This window comes from Falco cherrug, chromosome 4 (assembly GCF_023634085.1).
Source record: "Falco cherrug isolate bFalChe1 chromosome 4, bFalChe1.pri, whole genome shotgun sequence".
NCBI classification, from domain to species: Eukaryota; Metazoa; Chordata; class Aves; order Falconiformes; family Falconidae; genus Falco; species Falco cherrug.
The window spans coordinates 14,041,174-14,064,795 of record NC_073700.1 but is presented as its reverse complement, the minus strand read 5'-3'; the positions used below and the strand labels follow the sequence as shown (position 1 = coordinate 14,064,795).

Below are 23,622 nucleotides of genomic sequence, written 5' to 3'. Positions count from 1 at the left end.
CAGTCAAGGCTTGAGAAGCTGGAACAGAGGAAAAAGTCAACAGTTTTCTTTCTAAACTCTGGCTATATCAATCCCAATATACTTACTGTTGCCATATAAGTAGCATATAAGATTTGATACATATGTATCTCAGTCCACCTAGTAACAGAAGTTACCTAAGTAGTATTTTATTTTTTCAACAAAATTACTTAAATAAAAGCTTTGCTGTTTAAGAGAAAAATTTTTGTTATTTCTTTCCATTTATAAACATCTCATCAGGTTAAAGGAACCAACACTCGCTGTGTCATAAAAATGTTTATATATGTGCTTGTTGGAGGATAATTAGGAAAACATAGAAAAAAAATATTAATTACCTCACATTCACCACATGAGCTATATTTCTGGAATTTCTGGAATAACAAGGATTCCAAAACACAGTTACATTAATAGGTATTTCTAATATTCTAAATTTCTAAATTTCATTGTCCAAAGTTGAGCAGATCTCAGATCCTTGTTTTAAGAAAAAACTGAATATTGAATCATTAGTCAGGAAAATTAAGACTTTTGATAAAATAAATGTATCCAGGTTTACAAATATTTGGATGATCAGAGACACAGAATTTTTTTTAATAGCATCTTATTTATGAAGCGTTGTGGTTTTTAAAGACAAATGAAACTAGACCTAAATATTCATTGCAGAAGTGTAAGCATCCTTGAGATGTAATTTGGAAAAGGATCACCAGAAGTCAAGAGAAAACACTGACCCTCACCAGCCAGGCTACCAGATTTACTCACATAAAAGCATCTCTGAAGACATACATACAATTACAGTATCTGGACTTGCAATTCCTAGAAATTCCCACCTTTCAAAAACAACAGAACTGGTGGCCACAGTCAAAACATTTCAGCAAAGTATTTCTCCTAACCAGGCAGAACTGCTTTGACAAGAAAGGCAGTAAAAAGCATGTGAGGAATTTTAAGCACCCATAAAGAAACAGCTGCGGTAAAGCTTAACTAATTCTTCCCAACAGCATACATGCTTTAAGAATTGCCTCAACAGTTTTAAGATAATTAAGAAAGGAAAATATCCAAAATTTTAAAGATGGTAGACTTAAACACAGCTCTCGAATCCTTTGAAGTAAAATTATATTAAAGCTACAGTGACTAAAAAAAGTGCATGAGACAAAGTGGCCCTAAATTTCAGAGCAATGTCACTTTCTCAATGTCAGCACACCACAGAGCCTCTCAGAACAAATTGCACAAATGGTTGGGAAAAGGTGACACAGACATCTGCCTGTCAAACTGCAAATCGAACCATGCATGATGCAATGCACTCATTCTTACCCTTTGTTCTGTATCTTCCTCCTCTTCATCTGGATTGAAAGCTTCAGCACAAACTTGGAAGATAAAGAGGAAATTAATAAAAATAAGCAATTACATGAGAACATCAAACAAAATCAAGTTTAAATTCCTTTCTTTTGTATGTTATCTTCCTACAGAAAAAACAAATAACTTGGTTTTATGTCAGTATACTGTCAGAGGCTTAAATCCTATCTATCCTCTGAGCAAGCACAGCATGGTTGCTCTCAAACTCTCATGTAAAAAGTCTGTAACTTACAATAGAAAATAATTTTGCCTAGCAGGTACTCCAAAGCATGCACACAGATTTCCTTTCAATTCTTATCAAAGCCTAACTATCCCCATTCAGATTAATTTACAAACATCTTCTCTAAAATGCTGGGGAAAAACACCGCAGTACATTGCTTTGTTCTTTGCATGGCAACGTATACAGTAAAACACACAAAGAAAAGGGAAGAAAAAAAAAAAAGTCCAAGGATGTATGTGGTACTCACTCCAAGTCAGATTTGCGAGTATCTGTATTATGGGATTTTTTTGATACAGATAAATCATATTTACGCAGAAATTTAACCCTGGAAACAATCAGCTTGACCATAGTATATTCTATCACAAAAAATTATGTTTAATCCCCTCACCCATGTGCTCCTACATCTTACTATATGTGAATCAAATTAACATCAAGTTGCAATATAAAAAGAGCTTAAAAAAATACACAATGTGTTTTTTTAAAACAGGATGATAACATTTGTGGAAACTATTCATGTGTATGTACATGTGTAATGTACAGGAACAAGGCTCTGCCAAACGTGTCTTTGTAACTACAGGACCAACTGAAGGCAATGATAATGGTGAGCTTCTAAAATTTCAAACTATTTTTGTTCTGATTTAATACTTCAGAAAAGGCTTATCTTCGTTTATCTTAACAGTTACACTGTTACCCAATTTTACAATACTAAACACAAACACCTTTGGCTGCCAAAAGCCTACCGCTCTAGCTCAAGCTTTCTTATTAATTAGTGGACATTTGCAGTTCTTTCATGTCAAAGTGACCTCTGCATTCTAACTAGCTGTACAGACAGTCCGAGAAAGTGAGAGTCAGTCCTGTTTTCATCTAGTTGTGCTCTTACTTTGATAAGGGTGGTCTTACTTCTGAGGCTATACAGTACTTGTGTAATATTTTACAAGGAAACAGAGACGAGCATTTTTCTTTGTACTTTATCCAGCACCCTGACAATACTGAACACTTGGCAGAATGCCCAGAAGCTCACAGCAATGACATCTAACTGCTGAATGGGCTCGGAAAGTATAAATAAAAATAAGCAGATTTAAAAAAAAAAAATCTAGAAGGCCTAGCATTCAGCAGCTTGCAAATAATTTGAAAATGCATACAGGACTATTGACTTTGTCATCATGCTTTCAAAAGGACTATAAAAATGCACAGGTCCAGCATAATTTGCTAGCAAAGATTTGCATTTTTTTCCCCTGCCTAAAAGGTACAGGTCTTTCTTAGCAAGTTAGATTGTAATTCCTTTTTTTCCTGGAGAGGTTGAAGAGACTGGAATACAACACAAGCATCCAATTTATCAAACCACAATGTAAAAACCCAATCATGTAATCATTAGGCACTTAAAGAATAGTTAATTCCCATACAATAAACGCAGTGTCACACTGTCTCTTCTGGTTTGCACCATTTAACAATATAGAAATGGTATATTAACAGTGTACCTACAATACACACATGCTTTTAGTTTAACAGGGTGGTTCACTCACATTTAGGGCAGATACTTTATGAACAACAAACAGCATTTTTCCCCAGCTGGGGGAAAAAAAAAAAAAAGAAAAAAAAAAAAAAAGGCATAGCCCAGCACACCGTCCAAAGATGACTATATTATGGGAAGGTTGATGCCTACAAGGCTGCAGAACTTGAACTGATAGGCAAAGATCCACTTAATATGCAATACTAAGGCACTAACAAAGAGAACATTATTAGCATTTCTGTGTGAAAGCTTTCCTCCTCCTTTCATTTTACAGTAAGGATCAAGGTCTATTGTATTGTGAAAGCTTTGGATTTTCTAATAAGGAACATTTTCTTAGAAGAAAGGCTCCTTGGTTTCAACAGTATGGTGAAACTGGAGATAAAAAGTATCTTTATTCTTTACAGCCAGCATATCTTATCAGGAACTAGAGTTCAATTTTTATTATGCACCATACTACATACTATAAATGCACTTCTGTAAGTTTCTGAAAGTACCTCACATACAAGCACATTGAAGCCCTGTCCCTATAAATTCAGAGATCACTGTACCTTCAGTGTATCATTCTATCATTTAAATACTCAACATTAGGCTGCAAATTAGATTTTGTTCCCACCTCAATTGCAGGGTATATGCTGCTAAGAATATGCTTTGGCACCGAGGAAATTCTCTTCAAGATTTCCTTGGGAAAACAAGTTTAATTACCACGGCACTATGAGCAAAACCTTATCTTTACACACGCAGCAATCACAACAACACAGTTCTCTGCAACCTCAGTATCAAACGGCTTTGGTTGGGATTTGTACATGAAAGTCTCCCCTATTTCATCTTACCCAGTAAGAGGCGAAAACAGCTTCATAAAGCCCAGGAAGGATACAGACTAGACGTAGTGCCCTTCCCTTACATATGGAAATCACTTCTGGAGTGCCCATGAATGGGCACCACGGAAATACAACCAAAATGTGGCAAAAATACTATTTCTTCCCATGTTGTCATGTAGAAAGCCTTCCCATTACACTTTTCATTCTTCAACCTCCTGCTGGGATTTCTTTTCTCATGTAGAAGCAGTAGGGCAGACACTTTGACTGACAGCTCTGACTGACAGGACTTTATTTACTTGCACACAGAGCTGTAACGCTTAGGTTAAAAAAGGGGAGAGAGACAAAAATTATTAATTCCGACCTCCAGCTTAAATTGATATTGTGATATGCTGGAAAGCCCACAGAAAGCATAACAATCAACAGCGTTTTCCAAATATTTTAGAACGTGACTAATGCAAGAAAAGGCAAACAAACACTACATGAACACCATCCTGTGGTTTAAGTCACAATATGTCCAGTTTTTCTTTCCACTGTTTTTAATTGGTAAATTACTCCTGGAAGTCTGCACTGCTGAATGTATTACCCTTGAAGATCTGTGTGTCAGTCTTACCTTCAAAACATTTCATGTTATCTCTACTCCAACAGCATTGCTTCTCTATTCTTCGGACTGAAAAGAACCCCCATAATTACCCTTAAACTCTGCAAATCCCTGTCAGAAGTCTATGGAAGTTAATTTCAGGACTCCTGAAGCTTAGTCATTCACGGGTTACAGTACAGCCAGTCCCAATGAAAAAACATTTGATCTTTCACCATGACAAGAACGAAAACGTACTTGCCCCACTATTTTATACATGACTGAATTCACATGTTAACTATTTCAGTGTCCCCATAAAACAGGTACCGCAAGGCAAGCTTATTCTCACAAGATTATCCTGAACCAACGTGCTGGTAGCATCTTTTCAGACTCATTGAAACAGCAGTGGGAAGGGATCTCTCTCTGAAGGTCACCCAGCCTGACCTCCCCCCTGAAGGCGAGCTATTTGCAATGCTACAGTACTGGGGCTGACCTGGAAACCTCCCTGGGCGAAGATTGCACATCTCTCTGGCCAACATGTTCCGCTGCTGCACCACCCTCCTGGGGAAGAAATTTTTCTTAATGTACAACCTAAAGCTCAGAAACATCTTGATATAATTTGAAGTGACTTCTGAAATCACACCTTTCTTATGTGAGATTCTCAGCACAGCTCTGCCCTTGAGCAAATGCTAAGCATGAATGCATCAGTGAAAGTTATGTACAAGTGTGACACACACCCCAATTACGTATTCCCAATACTATGGCTATATCAGCATATATCATGCAGACTAAGCTTCCTTCTAAATCTACCCACATAGTTCAAATAGCTTTGGACATAAAAAACGGGTGGGTTTTTTTCAATTTTAAGAAGCTTTAAGATAAAAAGAAATTCAGGCTTTTATCCTAACATCTACATTTAGTCTCTCTTAGCTTCTGCAGCTTCTACAGCTAGTTTAGCTTTCTCCTCATACGGCACACCTCCTTTGGCTTTCAAAAACAGGCACATCTGTTAACACTTCTGAAAGCTCAGAAATGACACAACTCCATCACTGCTTTGTTATGCAGGTGACAGTGTCTGAAAGCAAAGATGCTTCTAGCTGCAGCAATGACATAAGCAGTGGATGGGTGAGTAGGACGCAAGGGGTGAGGAGAGAATGAGAAGCAGCAAGAAAAGTTTGCCTGTACAAACACTACCTTTGTTTATGCAAGTTTTAATTGCTCCCAAGATAATATTGTTCCGCAAAATGTGTGTTTTGTCAAGATCAAAGTCCTTGCACTCTATGCAAATCTGCATTTAGCTCCCAAAAGCAAATAAAGCCTTTGTGAGATCACTTACTTTTGGGTTTGGTTTTTTTTTTTTGCAAAATAGTAGCCAAGAGGCTGGGACCTGAAGACCTTCAAGAGGAAGAAATGAAAATTCCGTGTTTTATGTAAGGTGATGCATTGTTAATATTTCTGTTATTGGAAGAAGTAGCAAAGACAAGCTCTGTCACACTCTGCAATTTTGGATAGCACCTTCTGTACTCTGGAGTGAAATCCTATTCACCAGTCTTTACTTATGAGAGGATGCATCACCTCCAATTGATCCTATGAGACCCATTAACAAAAGTCCACCCAGAGCAGTGCATGCAGAACATTTTTTCCCGTTATTTATTCAGATCAGTAATCTTGTACTACATTTAAGGCGACTATCTTTGCATTTGAATTTGCCAAAGCTTCAAACATTTTGTAAGTCTGTCGCTCAAGGGGCAGATGCATAGCCACTTCTGGGAGCACTATGCCAGCTGGAAAGGCAACCACTTCCAGTGGCTCGTCATTCTCTCTGACAGTGCTTGCTAGAGCAGGCACTTCCAAAACGACACAGTTGAGATGAACTTGGGAAGCTTAAACAGAGCTTATACATAGGTCTTTGCTGGCACAGCTTAACGTGATTTTCTGCACTTGGAAAACAACTTCAAGTTTCCTCTCCTGTTGTTGGATAGCTCAGAACTTTTTGATTTAGAAATTGCACTTTGTTTCCCAAGTTAAAGATCTCACATCAAAGCAGACAGATTCATACCTCGATTCAGCAAGTGAGAAACAGAACCTGCACCCATTTGCACTACCTGAACAATTTTCACATTTATGACAGAATGAAAAGCAACACTGAAACCTGAAAAACATTTAGACCATCTGCAGGAAAAATCAGCTGTTTCAGCCTTCAATGTACTAATGAGAACTGACTGAAATCAACTGTAAGTTTTTAGTTAAAAATAATGTCATTGCACCAGCCCAAAACTCAGATCTCAGGTCTTTCTCTGGTCCTTCTCTTTTACTTTATGTGACACATGAAAATACCCAGATGCACAAGTACCCACAGCAGTACCACCTCTTGACTTCATTCTTAATTCTCAAGAAGGCATAACAGAGACAGGACTTACAATGACTGGGACTTGAGCAAAAAATACCCCCCTCAAATCTTTGCCAAATACCAACGTAGCATATTCAAACACACAACCACCTGCATGGTCATGTGTGTTAAATCATGTGTAAGATTTTTCAGTTGAGAAGTATTTAAAAATAATTAATTTAGGTGGCAAAGGAAAAGAATGGATTTTCAGTTCTGGAAACGGCTTCAAATTTAATTTGAAGTTAAAAGGAAACTAAAATAAAATCAACTGTTCTTCACAGGCAGAGTTGTTCTGTGTTACAGATTAACTACGAAGACACAAAGTCACCCAGCATGGCTGTGCCAAACCAGCTCAGTCCAGCAAAGATTACAGGTTCAGGCGCAGCTCCACACACACTCCCAAAGCTTGCTCAGGCTGGAAAGCTGCACAGGTAATTTTGTCGGGGAAAGAAACCTACGACACACTGATAAGCCTGTAAAGGCCTAAAACCCTGTACTGCTTCACCCAGCTCTGCGAAAAGCCAGCGTTGCCTCCCCTTTCTATTGACATACACAGGAACAGGTGAAAACATTCACCTGGCTTACCCAAAGCTTTGCTTATACCCCTCATTCAACTTGAAAATGCCCATCTCTGACACGGGTGTTATCGCTATTTCTCAAGGTCCGCTAATTTATTAAAGTAGTAAAACTGAGGTCACAGGCAGAGCTGGAAAGGATCCACCCTACTCCACAGCTACCCCAAGGCACAATTCTGGATAGATGTTTTTGCCCAGAGGTTGGGGCATTTAAGAGACCTGGACAATGCATTACAGCGCTTGCTATCCTCGCCTTTAGAAACCTTTGACAACCATTCCCTCAGTATGATTACATACATTCCAGCAGCGTTGCCTAAATCGGGCTTCTCCAGCTTGTTTTCTTTCCATCAAGACAGAAATGCAGCAGTTCCAGTGACAATGGCATGTGATAAAACCGTAATGCCAGTGTCACACACTCCTACTTCATACTACATTTCAGTCACGAGTTCAGAACAGACTGCATAATCAATTATAAATGCCACCTTTTATGACAGTGTGGGGTTTTTTTCTTTGCAGGAAATCCAGCTCTACACACAGAGATATCTTTTCTCCCAAGATGTCCAAGTACAGGCAATGTAAAATTATGACAATTTAAAAACGGATTGACAACCATTTCAATATGTACATTTGTTTTATATATTCTTAATGCATTTTTTCAAGTATTTTACTAAATTAATATAGATTAATAAAAATGCGGTTTTAAGTTTATTTAAAAGGCTTTATCATCAGACATAAGACTAAAACAATTCAGAAATGCACTACAGCAGAACAGCCATTAAAATTAAATATTTTTTTCTACTACAGGAAGATTTGCCAAGTATTTAAAATTACATTTCCCTATGGGCAAACTAGAACTTTCATGATGAAAACCCTAGAATAATAAATGGAAAGTAAATAATCACAGTCTCTTTTAGATTTATATCTTCTCGTACATATAATGAAAGCATTATGTGCAAACAATAAAATCTAGTTGAAGCAGTAAAGACAAACTTAAAGCATTTTTAACTTACAATACAATGCATTCCTACTTCGTTATTATTTCTAGGTAGGCTTTGTTCAGGATTTGGGTTTCTGTTTTGTTTTAACTCCTGCAACATACAGCACAGAGTCTGAAAACCACCCCAAGGGAACTGGCAGGCCATCCCACCCATCGCAGGGGCATGTAGCAATAGGCAAGTAGCAGACCAAAGGCTCCTCAACTCAGCATGCCTGAGAACCCGCTGCTGGGATCTATTATGGAAAAACATTTCCTGTCAAAGAAAGAGGCAAGTTAGGGGGGAGAAGGCATCCTACTGAACTGCAAGGAAAATTCAGAAGACAACCCTCGGCCTGTATATCTTCATTTAAATCCTCCTCCTATGCAGGAGCAATTAAAAAAAAAAACCTTGCACCAATGCAGGGCTGAGGACAGAACTCTCTTCAGCTTCTCTCCTACTGCTTTGATACAACCAGATGAACATGAAATTTGCCTTTCTTCCCTTTTTAATTAAACCCACAGCTGTTTATAATTGTATTTGATTTATGTAGTCACCTGTTTCATTATATAGAAGCACAACTTTTACTTAATCCTTTTATGTATGAGTTATGCAAAGTGCTTTAGATTATCCTTCCATTTTATGAGCTCACAAGTGGTTAAAGGGTCTTATCTTCCCACCTCACAGAAGCCAGGTGCTAGAGAATAATATAGTCATGAGGCTACTTTGTTTCACAGAATAAAACACCGGCAAAAATACACATTTGTGCATACATTCCAATAATACTAGGTAATTCTTAGACTGAAATTTTTGATAATTTGCAATGCTATAATTCACAGCGGACTTATCATGAAAGCACTCTGTAGATAAAATATAGCACTCTGCAAATAGTATCTCTCTTGTACAGCTGGAGAAGCCAACAGACAAGTCAGTCACAACTAGGGCTCCTGCACTTGTAGCTTCCATGTCTCTATTCATAACAGTAGAGCCCAGGATCCCATCAGACACTAGTGTGCTCTGGACCTTGCAGTAAAAGGTGAGTCTGCATGAAAAATAAAAACAACAACAAGATTTCCATCATGCTGGAGCACTAATTAAAAATAAGAAAGCTTTCCATGTGGCAGATCAAAGGAGTTCGCAGCCCTGACAAGGTAACAACCAAACCCAAAATACTGCCCTTTCAACCTGAAACAGTAATTTACAGTTTGCTACTTCTGTTTCCAACTCCCTTTACGACACTTAAACAAAAGTCTTAAAATGGCAACAGGGTATTTTAGATTTAGATATTATTCTTCCCTGTGGTGCAGCCTGAGAAACTCAAATGAAGCAAGCTTTATTCTTGCAAGTTAAGAAACCAGAAGACTGAAATGAATAAACATGCTGCTGACCTTGTTCAAGGCTTCTAAGAGAGCCTTACCGATGAGATAGTCATCCATAAAAAAGGTCTCCTGGAAAACATGATGCTACTACTATTTCAGAGCACCCAGATTCACAATTGCAGAAGCAAGCCTTCTGCTTTAATGATCTTCTGTTTTAGCCCATCACACAAATCTTGCCACATTTTAAATGGGTACGTAAGCAAGGCAGATAAAACCAGAAATTAAGCACCAATAATGTTTATGTGCCTGATAAACGCAGTGAAACTTTATCTTGGTTTAAAACAGGATGAAGAATGTTCATTTTACATTCAGTTTACATCAAAACACCACAAGTTTCATGAAACGCCTCAAATATATACCTTTAAAAAAAATCTTACAGGCTTTTAGTTGCAAACAGTAGATAGAGAGAAGCCAGCTGAGGAATAAAACAGAAAAAGTGTTTTTCCAGTCTAGAAATAAGAAATTATCTTTCAGATTCCAGACCAATGCATTTTTGGTTTTTACACTTGCAATTTTAATATGTGAATGCTAATCCTGCAGTAAGGCACGTAATATTTTAAAAGAACCACCAGCATCTTGGGAAAAATGCACTGAAGCAGTTCTGTGTTAAAGCAGAGCAGGTATTTAGCAATTATGTTACACACATCTTTCTGACATCTGTCGTGACAGAGAATTGAAGGATGTCAAAGTCTTAGAAGGCATTTCTGAAATTAATGGTCCAACAACTCAGATATGATTTTTAAAGATTTCTACAGAATGTCCAAGAAGATTAAAAATCACATTACCCACCCCCCAATGGAACAAGTAATACCTATTTACCTGTAGTGACAAGGAACAATACAGAACTAGCATGGCTTTGACACAAAAGGATTGTGTGCAGAGCAATGATGAGCCAGCCCCCAGGTCCCTGTGCTTTGAAAGGACCGCATGCTGCCCTGACATGCAGGCAAAGCCAGGGAAACGGAAACAGACTGTCAAATTCCTTGAAGGAAAACCCAGCAGCTAACTACCCCCATGTCTGTGCAGCTACTGAGCAACTCAGATGCCCTGGTGATTGCTATTAAGGGGGAAGGTGTAACTATTTGACTTGATGGAACTCATCTTCAGGATGAGTCAACTCTTAACTTCAGTGGCTCATTGAACAAATGGATTTCATTTAGAGGAAATACACATTTGGAAGAAATACACTAATATCAGCCAGAACGTCGTCAGTTAGAACTTGTGTGCTTTATTTCTAACCACTTCGTTCTGTGTTTCTCACAGAAGGTTAGTGGGTTTACAAAGATCAGACTTGTTCCTATCCCAAATTTTGGAGACATGGGAAAAACACACATTCAGACACGCTAATCCAAATCAGTTAAGTGCTCCAGGCAGCCTAGTACCCACGCACAAGCCATGTCCCAAACTCAAGCCCTGATTTAAGTCTCTCTAAATGAGAGCACTATAAAAGTGCTCACAGCAACTCCCAGCTGAGTTTGCTTTAAAGCCATTATATTCCCTGTAGCTAGTTTTTAAGCATGCTGATTAAAGCTTTGCATTATTTGGAGTACACAGTGTCTCATGAAGGTGTTCTGGTGTTAAAAATGACAGTAAAGTTTCTGAAAATACATGGGATATCCTGTCATATTTAAATCAAGTATGTTTAAACTTTTCTGTTCTACATTAACTATCCAATCAATTTCATATTTAATCTGAAGTTACAGCAACCTAAACTTGCCATGAGTTTATTAACCAGTATAAGAGCATAACATCTAAGACTTTTTCTAAAATTTTATATTAAACAAGGGAGAAAGTGCTGCCTTATGTAGTCACAAGAAAAATGAAAAGCACATTTAGCTCCCGAGGTCACTCCACAGATATAGATATATATACACACACACATATCACAGCACCATTTTTTGCACTAAGCAAAAAACTGCCTCTTTAGCCTGTATCATGACATGCATTGAGATTTCCTCTAGTGTATTTGCTTTCAGTTTCTTGTGCACAGCAAACCATGCAGTAATATTTTCATTTGGGCTTTAATTCACATGTCAAAAAACAGCTGGGGTTCACAACAAAAGGGGAAAAAAAGGCAATTCTCCTCTTTTCCATCTCACCTTAAAAAAAGAAAATTAAATTCCAACCCATCAAAAACTGACAGAATGACATTTTATTTTAAAAATCATCTGAAGGCTGATATTGTCAAAAGTGTTTATTTATCTAAAGATATGGCCTAGCATTTACATAGGCTTTTAAAAGAGATTTAATGTAAAAGAATTAATGAAAAGTAATCACCTGCACCTTCTGCCACCTGAATACTTCTGAAAAATCGGTCCTTACTGCATTAATTGCATAATAAATATGCATAGCTGTACCTTATTCTCCCAATTAATAAGGACTAATTTAAGTTAAAATATTTGACTCCAGATGAACAATTACTAATCATTATGTATCACTGTAAGTATGAACAATTGTTTAGAAAGAATAAATAATATTAAAAAAAAAAAAAAGAGGAAAACTGGATGAATTCTACTCTACTGTAGCACTTCTTACTTACACTTACACTTGCACTGAGTAGACTGGATCAGATTTCATCTGACCAGGTATTGCAGTGACTTAACTTTTAGACAAAGATGTTTGAGTGTTTTATTTCTTTATATCATAAAAACATCTAGCAAAATTACAAGCAGAAGTATTCACCATAGTGTGAAATCCAAGTAATTGTGAAGTCTCAACTGTTAATTTCCAAAAATAAGCTTTTCGTTATTCACTGAATGCCAATTACATGCCAAGAATTTATAAATAAGTCCCAATATTGCAAACAGAGAAAACAAGCTTTATTTTTTTAACGAATAATGATTCAGGCACTTTCCTACAGGAGGACACCCACACAATTTATCACCACTTTCATTTGTCATCCCACACACTTGGCTTTTGCTCATATCAACATTTTTCAAAATGAATTATTTTCACTCTAGTTATGATAACAGTTTTGCAACCCTTAGGGCTAGCAAAAAAATTATAGAAGCTGCCATTCGTAAAAATGTGAATTTTTTAACTCAAAAGTCTCTTACAATTTATCATCTGCCTGAAAACCTTTCAGCAGAAGTTATTATGCCATCAAGTTTTGTAAGATGGTGAATAATCAATACAGAAACTCATTAAGTAGCTGCAAGAGAAGAAACCAGATCATGATTTTCAAGCCATCCTCTGATAATCAGATAGTCTGGTAGGTAGAAAGCAAAAAGAACGGCATGGAGAATGTCACTCAGTCTTCCCCCCCTTGATGATTTGAACTGATGAGATTTTATCACTGAAGTAGTAGATAGTATTCTGCAAGAGAAAATACTCAAAACAAGCTCCCAAAGTCAGTCTTGCTTCTTGCTTTTTTGCTACTATTCAGATATTGTAATTTAACATGATCACAAAATGGTATTTTTGTAAATACTAACATGCTGCGTGGCAACAACATAAAAGCTTTCTTAGAAAATTATTTTTTTATAACTGTAATTTTGAAAAGCTAACAGCTACTAAAACGATTTTACCATGTGTAATATCATATCCTGACATCTCAACTTGCCATGTTGTGAAGAAAATGCTGCATCTCACTAGAAAGCCCAGAGAGATATTGGATTTTAACCACACATCTACTTTATGATATGACTGCTCATCTTTGGTAGGAGCCAGAAGAATGAAGAGTTCAAGGCAAAGAGTCCCCCACTGTCAAAAAGTAGAACCAGTGAGTTTGAAGAACCAATGGTCATACAGGCCTCTTAAGGAAGTTTATCTTATGAGGAAAGAAAAAGCCAGAAACTGTCAAGGAACACCGATTTACACATTCAAATACAAAATTCTATACCTACACCCTCTAAAGATAGCATGTTAAAGTGTTACATGAAGATGAAAGAAAAAAACCCCCACCAAACCACACTGTCATATCAGATTGCTAGAGAAATGAGAAACATCAACAATACCAATTCCAAACCCAATATTAATGTTCACTATAGATGGGAAAACAGGATTCAGTAACATTCAAACAAAATTATCCTCTACAGATATACAAAAAACAAAAAACCATTTATTCAGCAATCGTATCTTAGGAGAGGACTTCACACCCGATTCCAGGGACAGCAGATTTGATCGTTCTCACCAAGTCCCTGCTGAAAGCTGCCCGACCAAAGGGACTAACTGAAGCAACTCTTGTTCATTTGATTACTTTTTATACTAAAGTGAAACTAGTCACAAATCCTGAATCATGTTTCTTTGCTGGTATAAAAATATTAGGGAAATAACTACCATATATTGCTTCCCTAGATTAAATAATTCAATTATTCTGCTTATATAGTTGAATGTGAAAACTAATCTCATTCCAATCCCACAGAGGCCAAAAGAAGATTAAAGAGGGAGTACAGGCATATGCGAGAGAGAAAATTACACCAGCTCACTCAGATAAACAGAAATAATAGGAGAAAACGGATGAAAACATTCTGTCACACATGTATGGTATGGGTGTCACATTTTGCCAGATTTTTTTTCTATCCCATGAAGAAGTCAGCAAGTCTGCTGGAGAGTGGGTGTTCTGTGGAATGAATCAAAGGTGTCTAGAAATGGCAATACAGAAATCTAGCAAAAAACTTTACTTTTCTGAAACATGCTAAAACTAAAACAGGAGAAACTATGCTCAAGTGAGACTGTAGTAGGCGTCACACACTTCGTTCCAAAACCACAATTAACTTTCATTCATATATTGCCAGGAGCAGAATTCTCTTCAGTGTTATGTATCAGTTGTTAGAGTGGGACAAATATCAATGCTGACTTCCCTCTAGTTTTGAAATAGCTTTGATATTATTCCTTGTGATTTCTCCCACCTGCCTGCACCCTTTAGTCACTAACCAAGGGCTGAGATTCTGGCATTCTCTGCAGTCTCTTTCACTACAGAAAAGGAAGTGACTAACAAAAAGCTTGTCAGGAGCCCCTGTGCCTGGAGGAAGATCAAGAAATGTAATCAAGCAAGTATGAATTTCAGCACAGTCCAGCTCTTGGGAGGAAGGAATCTGTATGGTTTTCAGGCCATCCAAACCAAGCCTGGGCAGACCAAGGCAGTCAGCAAGCCATGTAACATGAGTTATCTAGCAGAAGGCTCAGACATTGCCAATTCACTTAAAGCAGCAGCAAGGAGACTGTTTCACTGGGTAATTAGCACTGAAATTGCCCATGGCATCACAGTCTGTGGCATCCTATAGCTAAGGAGATTTTAAACTTAGTGGGTTGGGTTTGATTTTTTTTTTTCTTTTTAGTTTCTACATAAGGATAGCTTATGATTTTGCAAACAGAGCATTATTTTAATCAAGTTAGCCACCAGCTTATATACAAATTAGAACTTACTGACACAATGCTTGGGGTTTGTGCACATGCCGTGGAACCTCAACATTTTACATCGCCAGACATGCTACACACAATCTACTCATTAGATAAATTTCTAGGGGAACATCAAGCTCTCATTTCTCTTTCTCCCTCCTAGCATTTCCTGGAAAAGGCTCTTTCTGTTAATGAGAACACTACTCCGCCACTCTGCACGTCTATAAATAATTCCATGAACATGATTAGACAAGTCCCCCTTCTCCAGGATGACCCTGCTGCACAGTCAATGGAGTTTCTCACTCTCCCACCCACGGACTCCTGCTTTGCTGGCTGAATCTGTGACCAGCACACAAAGCCATGCTTCTCTGGTCAAAAAGCAAATGGGATTCCTGCAGAGCCTTCATAGCTGTCAAACTGTTGGGAAGAGCTTAATGGCAAGCAAGCAAGCGAACATTATCCCTGCGCCTCAGGGAACACATCAACCTAGGAGATGAGCAAGTAGCAAATGTTGCAGAAATGGGTAGCAAAAGTGAGCAGATTGAATCCCCACATTCTCAGTACTGCAGGGTGAGAGAGAAGTAACATGTGAGAATGTGCTACTATCACTTATGGGATATGAAAGCAGTATCATCACTTTTGGTCAATGATTTGAGAAATGCAGAAATAAAATTCATTCTTATTTTTGCCAAAAAAATCTAAACAACATAATGTACAGGGTCAGCTTGACCTTTCTAATAGATTACCATTTGTCAAGCTGTTTCCTTAAATTCAAATTTCTTGAGGTATTTTACTGAGGTACTGCAGAAGCTAGAAGTAAACTAATTTGCTCAGAGTTTTCAAAAAGTGCAAAAATAAACTTCCTTAGCACTTCCTTCCCTTTGTCAGAAAACTTATATTTTGACTAAGTCTTAAAAGACAGCTAAATATTTAGAATCATTAAAGTAATGTTTGCCAGTACAGTTAAAAGTCACAGGTTTAGATGTTTCATAACTAAACACCTAAATGAAAATCCACTAATCATTATAACAGGGTTTTTTCTATGGGTTTATGCATCCTTGGAATTTGCATTACTGCACCAAGGGAATCATCACCAGCCTGTTATCTTTAGGCAGTTAATCATAACTGACCAGGAGTAAACGCTCCAAATTTAATACTGAGAACATTAATAAAGCAATTTAAAAGATATTCTGTAACTGCTCTGGTAAGAGGGTCATGAACAACTGTTAGTCACCAAGAACATATATCTAGTTGAATTGTCTACCAGAACAATTATTAGCCTGTCCTAAACTGTATGTATAATGCAGACAATTACTTTATCATCTTTTCCTTTAATTAGAATTATATTTTTCCTAACTTCCATTCTTGACCTACTGAACAATGAAAGCAACACAATAATTCCCTAGACAGCCAAATGCTTAGAAGAAAAGCTCTCGCTCAAATTTTAAGTCTTTCTTCAGCATGTCCAATGTCAGTTTTTAAAATCTTCTCGTATTTTGTTCTTCTAGAATACTGTAAATCTACAATTTTGTGCATGTAAATCTTGATACCAGCAAACATTTTAGCTCTGCTCTTTACTCCTCTTATAAGCATACGCTGCACTGGAAACACAACAATAGCTGGTAGGACTGACAAGGCTCCACACGGACTAGCAGAAAGTTCTTCCGAATAGAAGGTCAGAAAACAAAACACTAAATGCAATTAAAAAAAATAATAATTGTGTAAGCTTTTCTTCTCCATGGTTTGTTCTGCTTTACTTAATTAGTTAGAAATAGATACATTTAGATACTATGCTGAGTAATCCATAATGCAATGTTGATTCTTTATTTGTTGGTTTATACAGAAAAAGAAGTCTTATAAAAATTACAGAATGAAAAGATTCTTAAAGCCTAACATGTCTAACAAGGAAATCACATCAAATTCAGAGCACCAAAACCAACAAATCTGTCATTCACTTTATGCACAGGATTATAAAATGTGGTTGCCTATGACAGTAGGGGGCCGAGTTTAATGACTTAGGAGAACCCTGCCAGACTTGTTCCTATTTGGGTAATTTCTTGACAGACACAGCAGGTATGGAGTGCAAAAAAATCCCCAAAACCCAACAAACCAACAAACCACTCCCCACCCACCCCAAAACAGGTTTCTGTACTTTTCCTGACAAGAGGAGTAAAATGGGGTCTCCTTGTACATGCATGGATGCTGTCTGCATCTCTTTTGCATTTTAACAAAGCCCACTCTGATCATCACCTGTACAGTGTACAGAAAGTGGAGATTATTTTTTTATTATTATTCTGAAAAGTATTTAACACAGTAGTAAAATGCAGGTATTCTATTAATGTTTGCCTCCGTGAGAAGAATTCTAACATGTACTCTGAATTATTCTAGCTCTTCTTGGAGCATCAGAGTTACTAAGCATCAAAACAGTCCTCCTTAGTCTAATTGCATAAATTAACAATTCAGTTTTACATTTGCTGTTTAGTTGTTCACATTAACCTTTAGACCCTTCACTGAAGGAATCTGCTTTTTAACTAAGAGTAGCTCAGCACTATGAGAGCACCAATATTACATTTCAGTAATGAGGATTCAAAAAGATTACAATATCCTCTGATTAAGGCTCAACTTTTTAACTTCAGGAATAAATTAGCCTTCATTTAAATTTAAATCTGAGAAGGATTCACTTCTCATTTGTAAGATTTTACTTCATCAGCAGGTTCCAGGATGGATTAGTTTAATTAGGGAAATGAAAATGTCTTGGGACTCTCCAGATTAAGATACTCTACCATATATGACTTCCAATATTTACTATCAGAGTATCAAACTCCATTCAAGATACCGTTTTGTCTTGCCTTAATTCCTCCTGTAATACACCAAAACTACCAGCACTGTCAATTTAAGAGTTATGAAGTTACCCTTATACTCACAATTACGTATATGTAGTGGCATAAATACAGTCATACCCTTGATCATACCCAAGCAACTGTATGGGTAAAAGGACATTTTGTATATAAAGTCAAACATGTATTTATCTCATTTATATGCCATATATATAATTATCAACAATGCCCCACCATAGTCATCATACCAAAGAACATGTCAGATTATATACACAAGCTAAAAACTGTAGACTTGAACTGAAAGCTAGAAAGAAAATACTGAACATTGGCATTTTTCAAATCAGAACCGTAACGACTTTCTAGAACAGCTAATGTTAGTTAAGTGAAGCAAGAAAGCGACATGTAAAGCAATCTGCACCTCGAATGAGAAAAATACTGTAGTATCTTCTCATTCTCACATGAAATTTTGTTCACACGACAGCATTCAAAAACAACTTTAAAAAGAATTTGTTTGGAATAACAGCTACTCATTAAAGCATTTCATATTGATTAAGATAGAAAAGAAACAAAAAACTTGTTCTCCAGAACAAGTGAATAGACACAACTTTAAATATCAGTTGCACAAGCAAGGGGCTAAAACAAGACAAGAGGGGACCCCCCTCCCCCCATATTTCTGTAGTCTAACGTGAGATTAAATTCCTAGCAAGATGGAAGATTCGTTCCACAGAAAGAAGCTGCCACTTTTTCAATTCACTGCAAAGCAAGCCTTTGCCATAACTATGTTGCACAGAAGTTCTAGGAAGTTTTTCTGGATAGAATCACGACTACTGCTGAAGTTACTTCAGTAGTCTGTGGTCACCCACAGAATTTTCTAAACTACTCTGTGTTTCCCATTGGTTTCTACAGTGATGAAGAGAAAGGTCATTTTTAATGTAATTCCTTTAGTCAAATACACATTTCAAAATCTTTTTCAGAAACATTAAATTATTGAAAGAAAATCTTACCTGATACTCTTCTGTTGTATCGGTTAACAACCGGAGCTGCAAAATAAACAAATCAAAGTTACAAATGTTATTTATTATTACAAATTCAAAGTCTTGAATAATCATGATATATTTTTACTACACAAATCCCATACAAATCTCCTTTAAAAAAGCTTCAATATAAACCTTTCATCCACTTACCTGCCAGCCAATAAGTGTTTATTCAAAGTTAAAACTTGATATTCTAGAAGGCCATTATATGCTATGATGGAGGGTAAGCAGGTTTTGGTTTGGTTTTTGGTTGGTTTTTTTTTTTTACTCCATTCTGAAAAATATATACCTCTACAGAGGTTACCCAACCTTAACCTATCATTAATTCCAAGCCCACTTTACTTAGAATTATTACAAAACATTTAAGCACTAAGTTAGCCTATTTAACATGGGTCAAAAGCTGATGCGACTTTAGACCCTGTATTCTATACTGTTACAAAACACAAGCCATGTAACTGCTCAGGCAGTGCTCCAGTCATCTATCCTTGACCAAAGCTCTCTTCCATGAGGACACACATTTAAATAGAAAATTTCTGAGACAGAGGATCTATTGTTTCATTGCTTCTTTGTTCACGCTGTTCAGTATACAAGGTATTTAATCTTTATCTCTAATTTAGAATTAAATTCGTGACTTTCACTACGCTCACACATTTCAACATTGTCAACTTCAGTAAACAGTATTCTTTCCCCCTTTCACTGTAACCAAGTTACTGACTTTGTGAGTTGCTTCAGTCTCAAGATAAAAAACAATCAACTTATAAAACTTCACCCAGAACAAAACCAAAACACCATGCTCCATCACTAAAAAATTTTATTCCAAATACTTCATGCTTTCCCATTCCTCTTCCCCTCCAATAACTGTATTTTTCCTGATACGAGCAACCTTTCCATTCCATTCTTTACATGTTTAAGAATTAGATGAGTCTTTACACCACACCAAAACACTTGCACCACAGAGCCAGATTTATTAAATACATGCTACCAAAATCTTAATGATTCCATCGTTTCTTAGAAGTTAGAAACTCTTGAGTATCTCAACACCACCAGAATACCAAGAATGATGCCTTCTTAGCAAATACATGAGAACTGAGCTTCTTTTGAGCATTTACAACCACCCTGTGTCTATATTAAAACACATAGCTGAAAATAATACCAGAAAAAACAAGATCAAAATTATTTTATATTCTTTTGTAATGATAAAGGAAATCAGAAGAAAGAAGAGGTTGGGGGGAAAATAATCATTAACTCCACAGAATTTTCAGCCAGATCTATCAACAAGGAGACAATGCTTATCTTAACAAGAAGGTAAGGATTAAAAGCAAGATTATTTTGAATTTTACAACTTAGATTGAGACAAACTTCTATAACATGGCATAATCTTATAAAAGTAAATTGATACATTGCTTCATAAATCAAGCTTGAAGAAATTTAAAAATTGAATGATAAATCTGAGAATTCAAGAAACTTTGTTTTCAAACCTTTAAGTAATTTTTTACAGCAGCAACCCTTCCTGCAGGCAAGGGCAACATACACTTCACTTGTCAAAGGACACCACGGATGCAAGAAGTTTGTATCACCTTAAGGAGAGACAGGCATTTGGAACAGAGATCCATTCAGGTTTATTAAAAAAACTCATGCAACTTCCCAAAAACTTAAGACATTCATATATTTTGCCCTGTTCTTAATTTTTCCATGTGGGCCTGCCTGTGGCCCCCAGCGGCAACAGAACACTGCTCTAGACATTAACTTGCCCTGCAACATTCATTCTATCTCTGGTTTACTGAGCTAGTTTAACTGAGTAATTATTCAAAGTTGGCAAGCAAATTTGGACCTTAAGAAACAGGAAAACTCATCTGGAGACACAGCCAAATAACTACCAGTTCTACGATACTAAAGAACAAGAGAACCAAACCAAATCAGTTCAGTTCCCACTACAAAGTGATCTATAACAAGAGAAATACTAAATTCAAAACAATTCGATAAGTTTGCAGTAAAAGCACCTCATCTAAATCATAACAATTTCAATTAACTGTTCCATTAGTCTCATATATGGATTTAGACACTTTTAATCAACACTTAGTAAGCAAAGACATTATTTTGGACGCTGTCTTGCTCATACAGACTTTCTGTTCCACCTTTTAACTACTACATCCATTTCTCACTCATTTAAGAACATCTTTGAACAGAACTAATACATTACAGAAAACTATGTTTTTGGGAAACTATGTGCTTTGGGAACCACGGGAAAAAAATCCACTTTTCAAAGACTATGGCTTCTTCTAGAATCTTGATTATTTTATTCCATAGCAAGGTTCAGTGTCATCAAATCAGCGTCAATGAGAAAAAAAATAACCTTTTAAGGACAGTTAAGAGAGCACTATTATTCTGCCTCCACAAAGCTTTTAAGATTAAAATGATAGTTTGCTTTTCTTACATCAGTGACAGTTTTAGCACGTATAAAATTTCAGGTTCATTTTTGTATATTGTCAGAAGATGATTATTTTTATGCTAGAGAGATAAAATATGACATGTTCTACTAGAGAAAACAAGAATTTTCTTTTGTTCTGCCTTACCAATTAAAGGCGCTCTTTGTTTCTGACTATTTTCAGTATTGCACAGACAATATCACCACTCCTGTGACATCCTTGTGTTTTGTCATTAGAAGTATATGGCGAAAAGCCTGGCATCAAGGACTGCCAAGAGAGCAACTCCTTAACATCCCACACACACCTAGATTAGTTTGTGGACAGATTCCAAAAAATTAAATAAGGCAGAAGGGAATAATACATTTACAGTTAACCCAGCCCACTTCCTGGACTGAACACTAAAGGGCATCTAATTAAAAGCAACTAATACGAACCTCTTACACCAGCATTGCCATTAGAGCACACCTCTGCCTATAGTGTTAACAAGAACACACTGATTCCAGCACACCAAGCTGGTACTACTCAGTAGGCCTGATATCTTCAACAATAAATTGTTGCTTTGGAACGGGAAACAACCTTATTTTTTTGTACCTACATTTAGAATTCCCCTCCCGCATAAATGCCTGAGGCCAGTTATACATCAATTGCAGAAACTATAACAAGATTAAAAGATTTTGCTGCGAGATGATTGCACTGCAAACTCTCCATTATGTCAAAACCTCAGGTGCAATAATATTCAAGTTCAAAATGTCAAAGGGACCTTTGGCACAGTCCCTGCTTTTACTTGGCTCACGGGAGCCAAGACCCAGTAATTGGGTAAACACAACACTGCTGTAAATTAAACCATTGTACCAGCAGAGACCAAAACAGCCCAGTTTCCTCCCTGGCAGCCAAATGCAAGTGACACCGGCAGTGGAAAGGCAGATCAAGTTGTGCATTCCACAGTTTTGCCAGAACTGACTCAGGACAGCAATCCTATTCCACTGTTCAAGAAAAATCAGAAATGTCTGCTGAACATGTTGCTGTCTTCCATACTGTCCTGAGGCACAGACTGAATGAAGCACTACACAGGAACACTTAATAGCTTCAGATTGAAAAAGATTACAGGTTTCTGGTTGTAAGGATGCTTTTTTATTTACAACTGCAGTTGCTAGAACCAGTCAATTCTCTAGGTTAAATCAAATACTTATTTAATAAAGTAGTTATCAACTTCATGTCAGTATCACTCAACCTCACTCATTGTTCTCCTTCTCTTGCACCAGGGAAAAAGAAAAGAAAAAAAAAAAAACAAAAAAATCCCCAAAGAATTAGTGGGCATTCATTCATGTATACATACACACACACATATATATATATGAATGCCACATATATCATAAACACTCAAAGAAGAAACAATGCTATAAAGCTGCTCAACTTCCCAATTTCAAAATCATTTTATACTACCTTCAATCAGCTAATTCTGCAGTTATTAGTTACATACATATTTGCTAATAAAAGACTGCATAACCCTTCTTCCTCAAAGTAATTGTGTCATTCAATTTATTTAGTAAGATTTTAATAATTTACATAAATAAATCAACATTGTACATTCTGTTAGTAAAATTCACAAGTGCACCTTGTATCAAACAGCACTACTGTCATGCAGTTATACTACCACTTGTTAGTGGCACCATTCCATTTAGTTTTCTCACTTGAAAAATTAGGGATATAAATTTCAGAAACAAAGACCAGTATGGTATAATGCTGGGAACCACTAACTTCAAATACAGATTTTTATTATCATTACTATTATTTAAATACCTTCCAAAAGTGACAAAACAGTAATTTCTCCTATATTCTTCAGTTTGCTTTGGCATTGAGATTTTCTTTGAAGCATCTGATGCTGGATCTTAGCTCACCATGCTTAACTTACAAGGGAGTTCTGACTATGGTGTTAAGACTCAGCCCCATAGGTGAAAAAGTATATAAAAAGGACACATATTACCTTTTCCCCCTGCTGCTTTCAAAACCAAGCAAACAAAGTATTTAAGCTAAACAAGGTACAGTAAAATCATTCTCCAACTTTACAAATCAGATCTAAAAGAATGTTTTTCCTACAGTGCACAGGACTCCTCCTTTTGTGAGTGTACTGAAAAGTGACTGGTAAAAAACACCAGCAAGATTTTTAAAGTTATACTACCA

General features: G+C 36.7%; 1 protein-coding gene across 1 annotated transcript in view; it reads right to left on the bottom strand.

Moving 5' to 3' along the window:
* Positions 1-23,622, bottom strand: part of PRKAR2A (protein kinase cAMP-dependent type II regulatory subunit alpha) — a 68,939-nt gene that overhangs the window by 24,696 nt on the left and 20,621 nt on the right. The window contains exons 2-3 of the mRNA XM_055707696.1: positions 18,986-19,021; positions 1,324-1,376 (exon numbers count right to left, since the gene is read on the bottom strand). Coding sequence (XP_055563671.1) covers positions 1,324-1,376; positions 18,986-19,021 — 89 coding nt within the window. The remainder of the gene's footprint in view (positions 1-1,323; positions 1,377-18,985; positions 19,022-23,622) is intronic.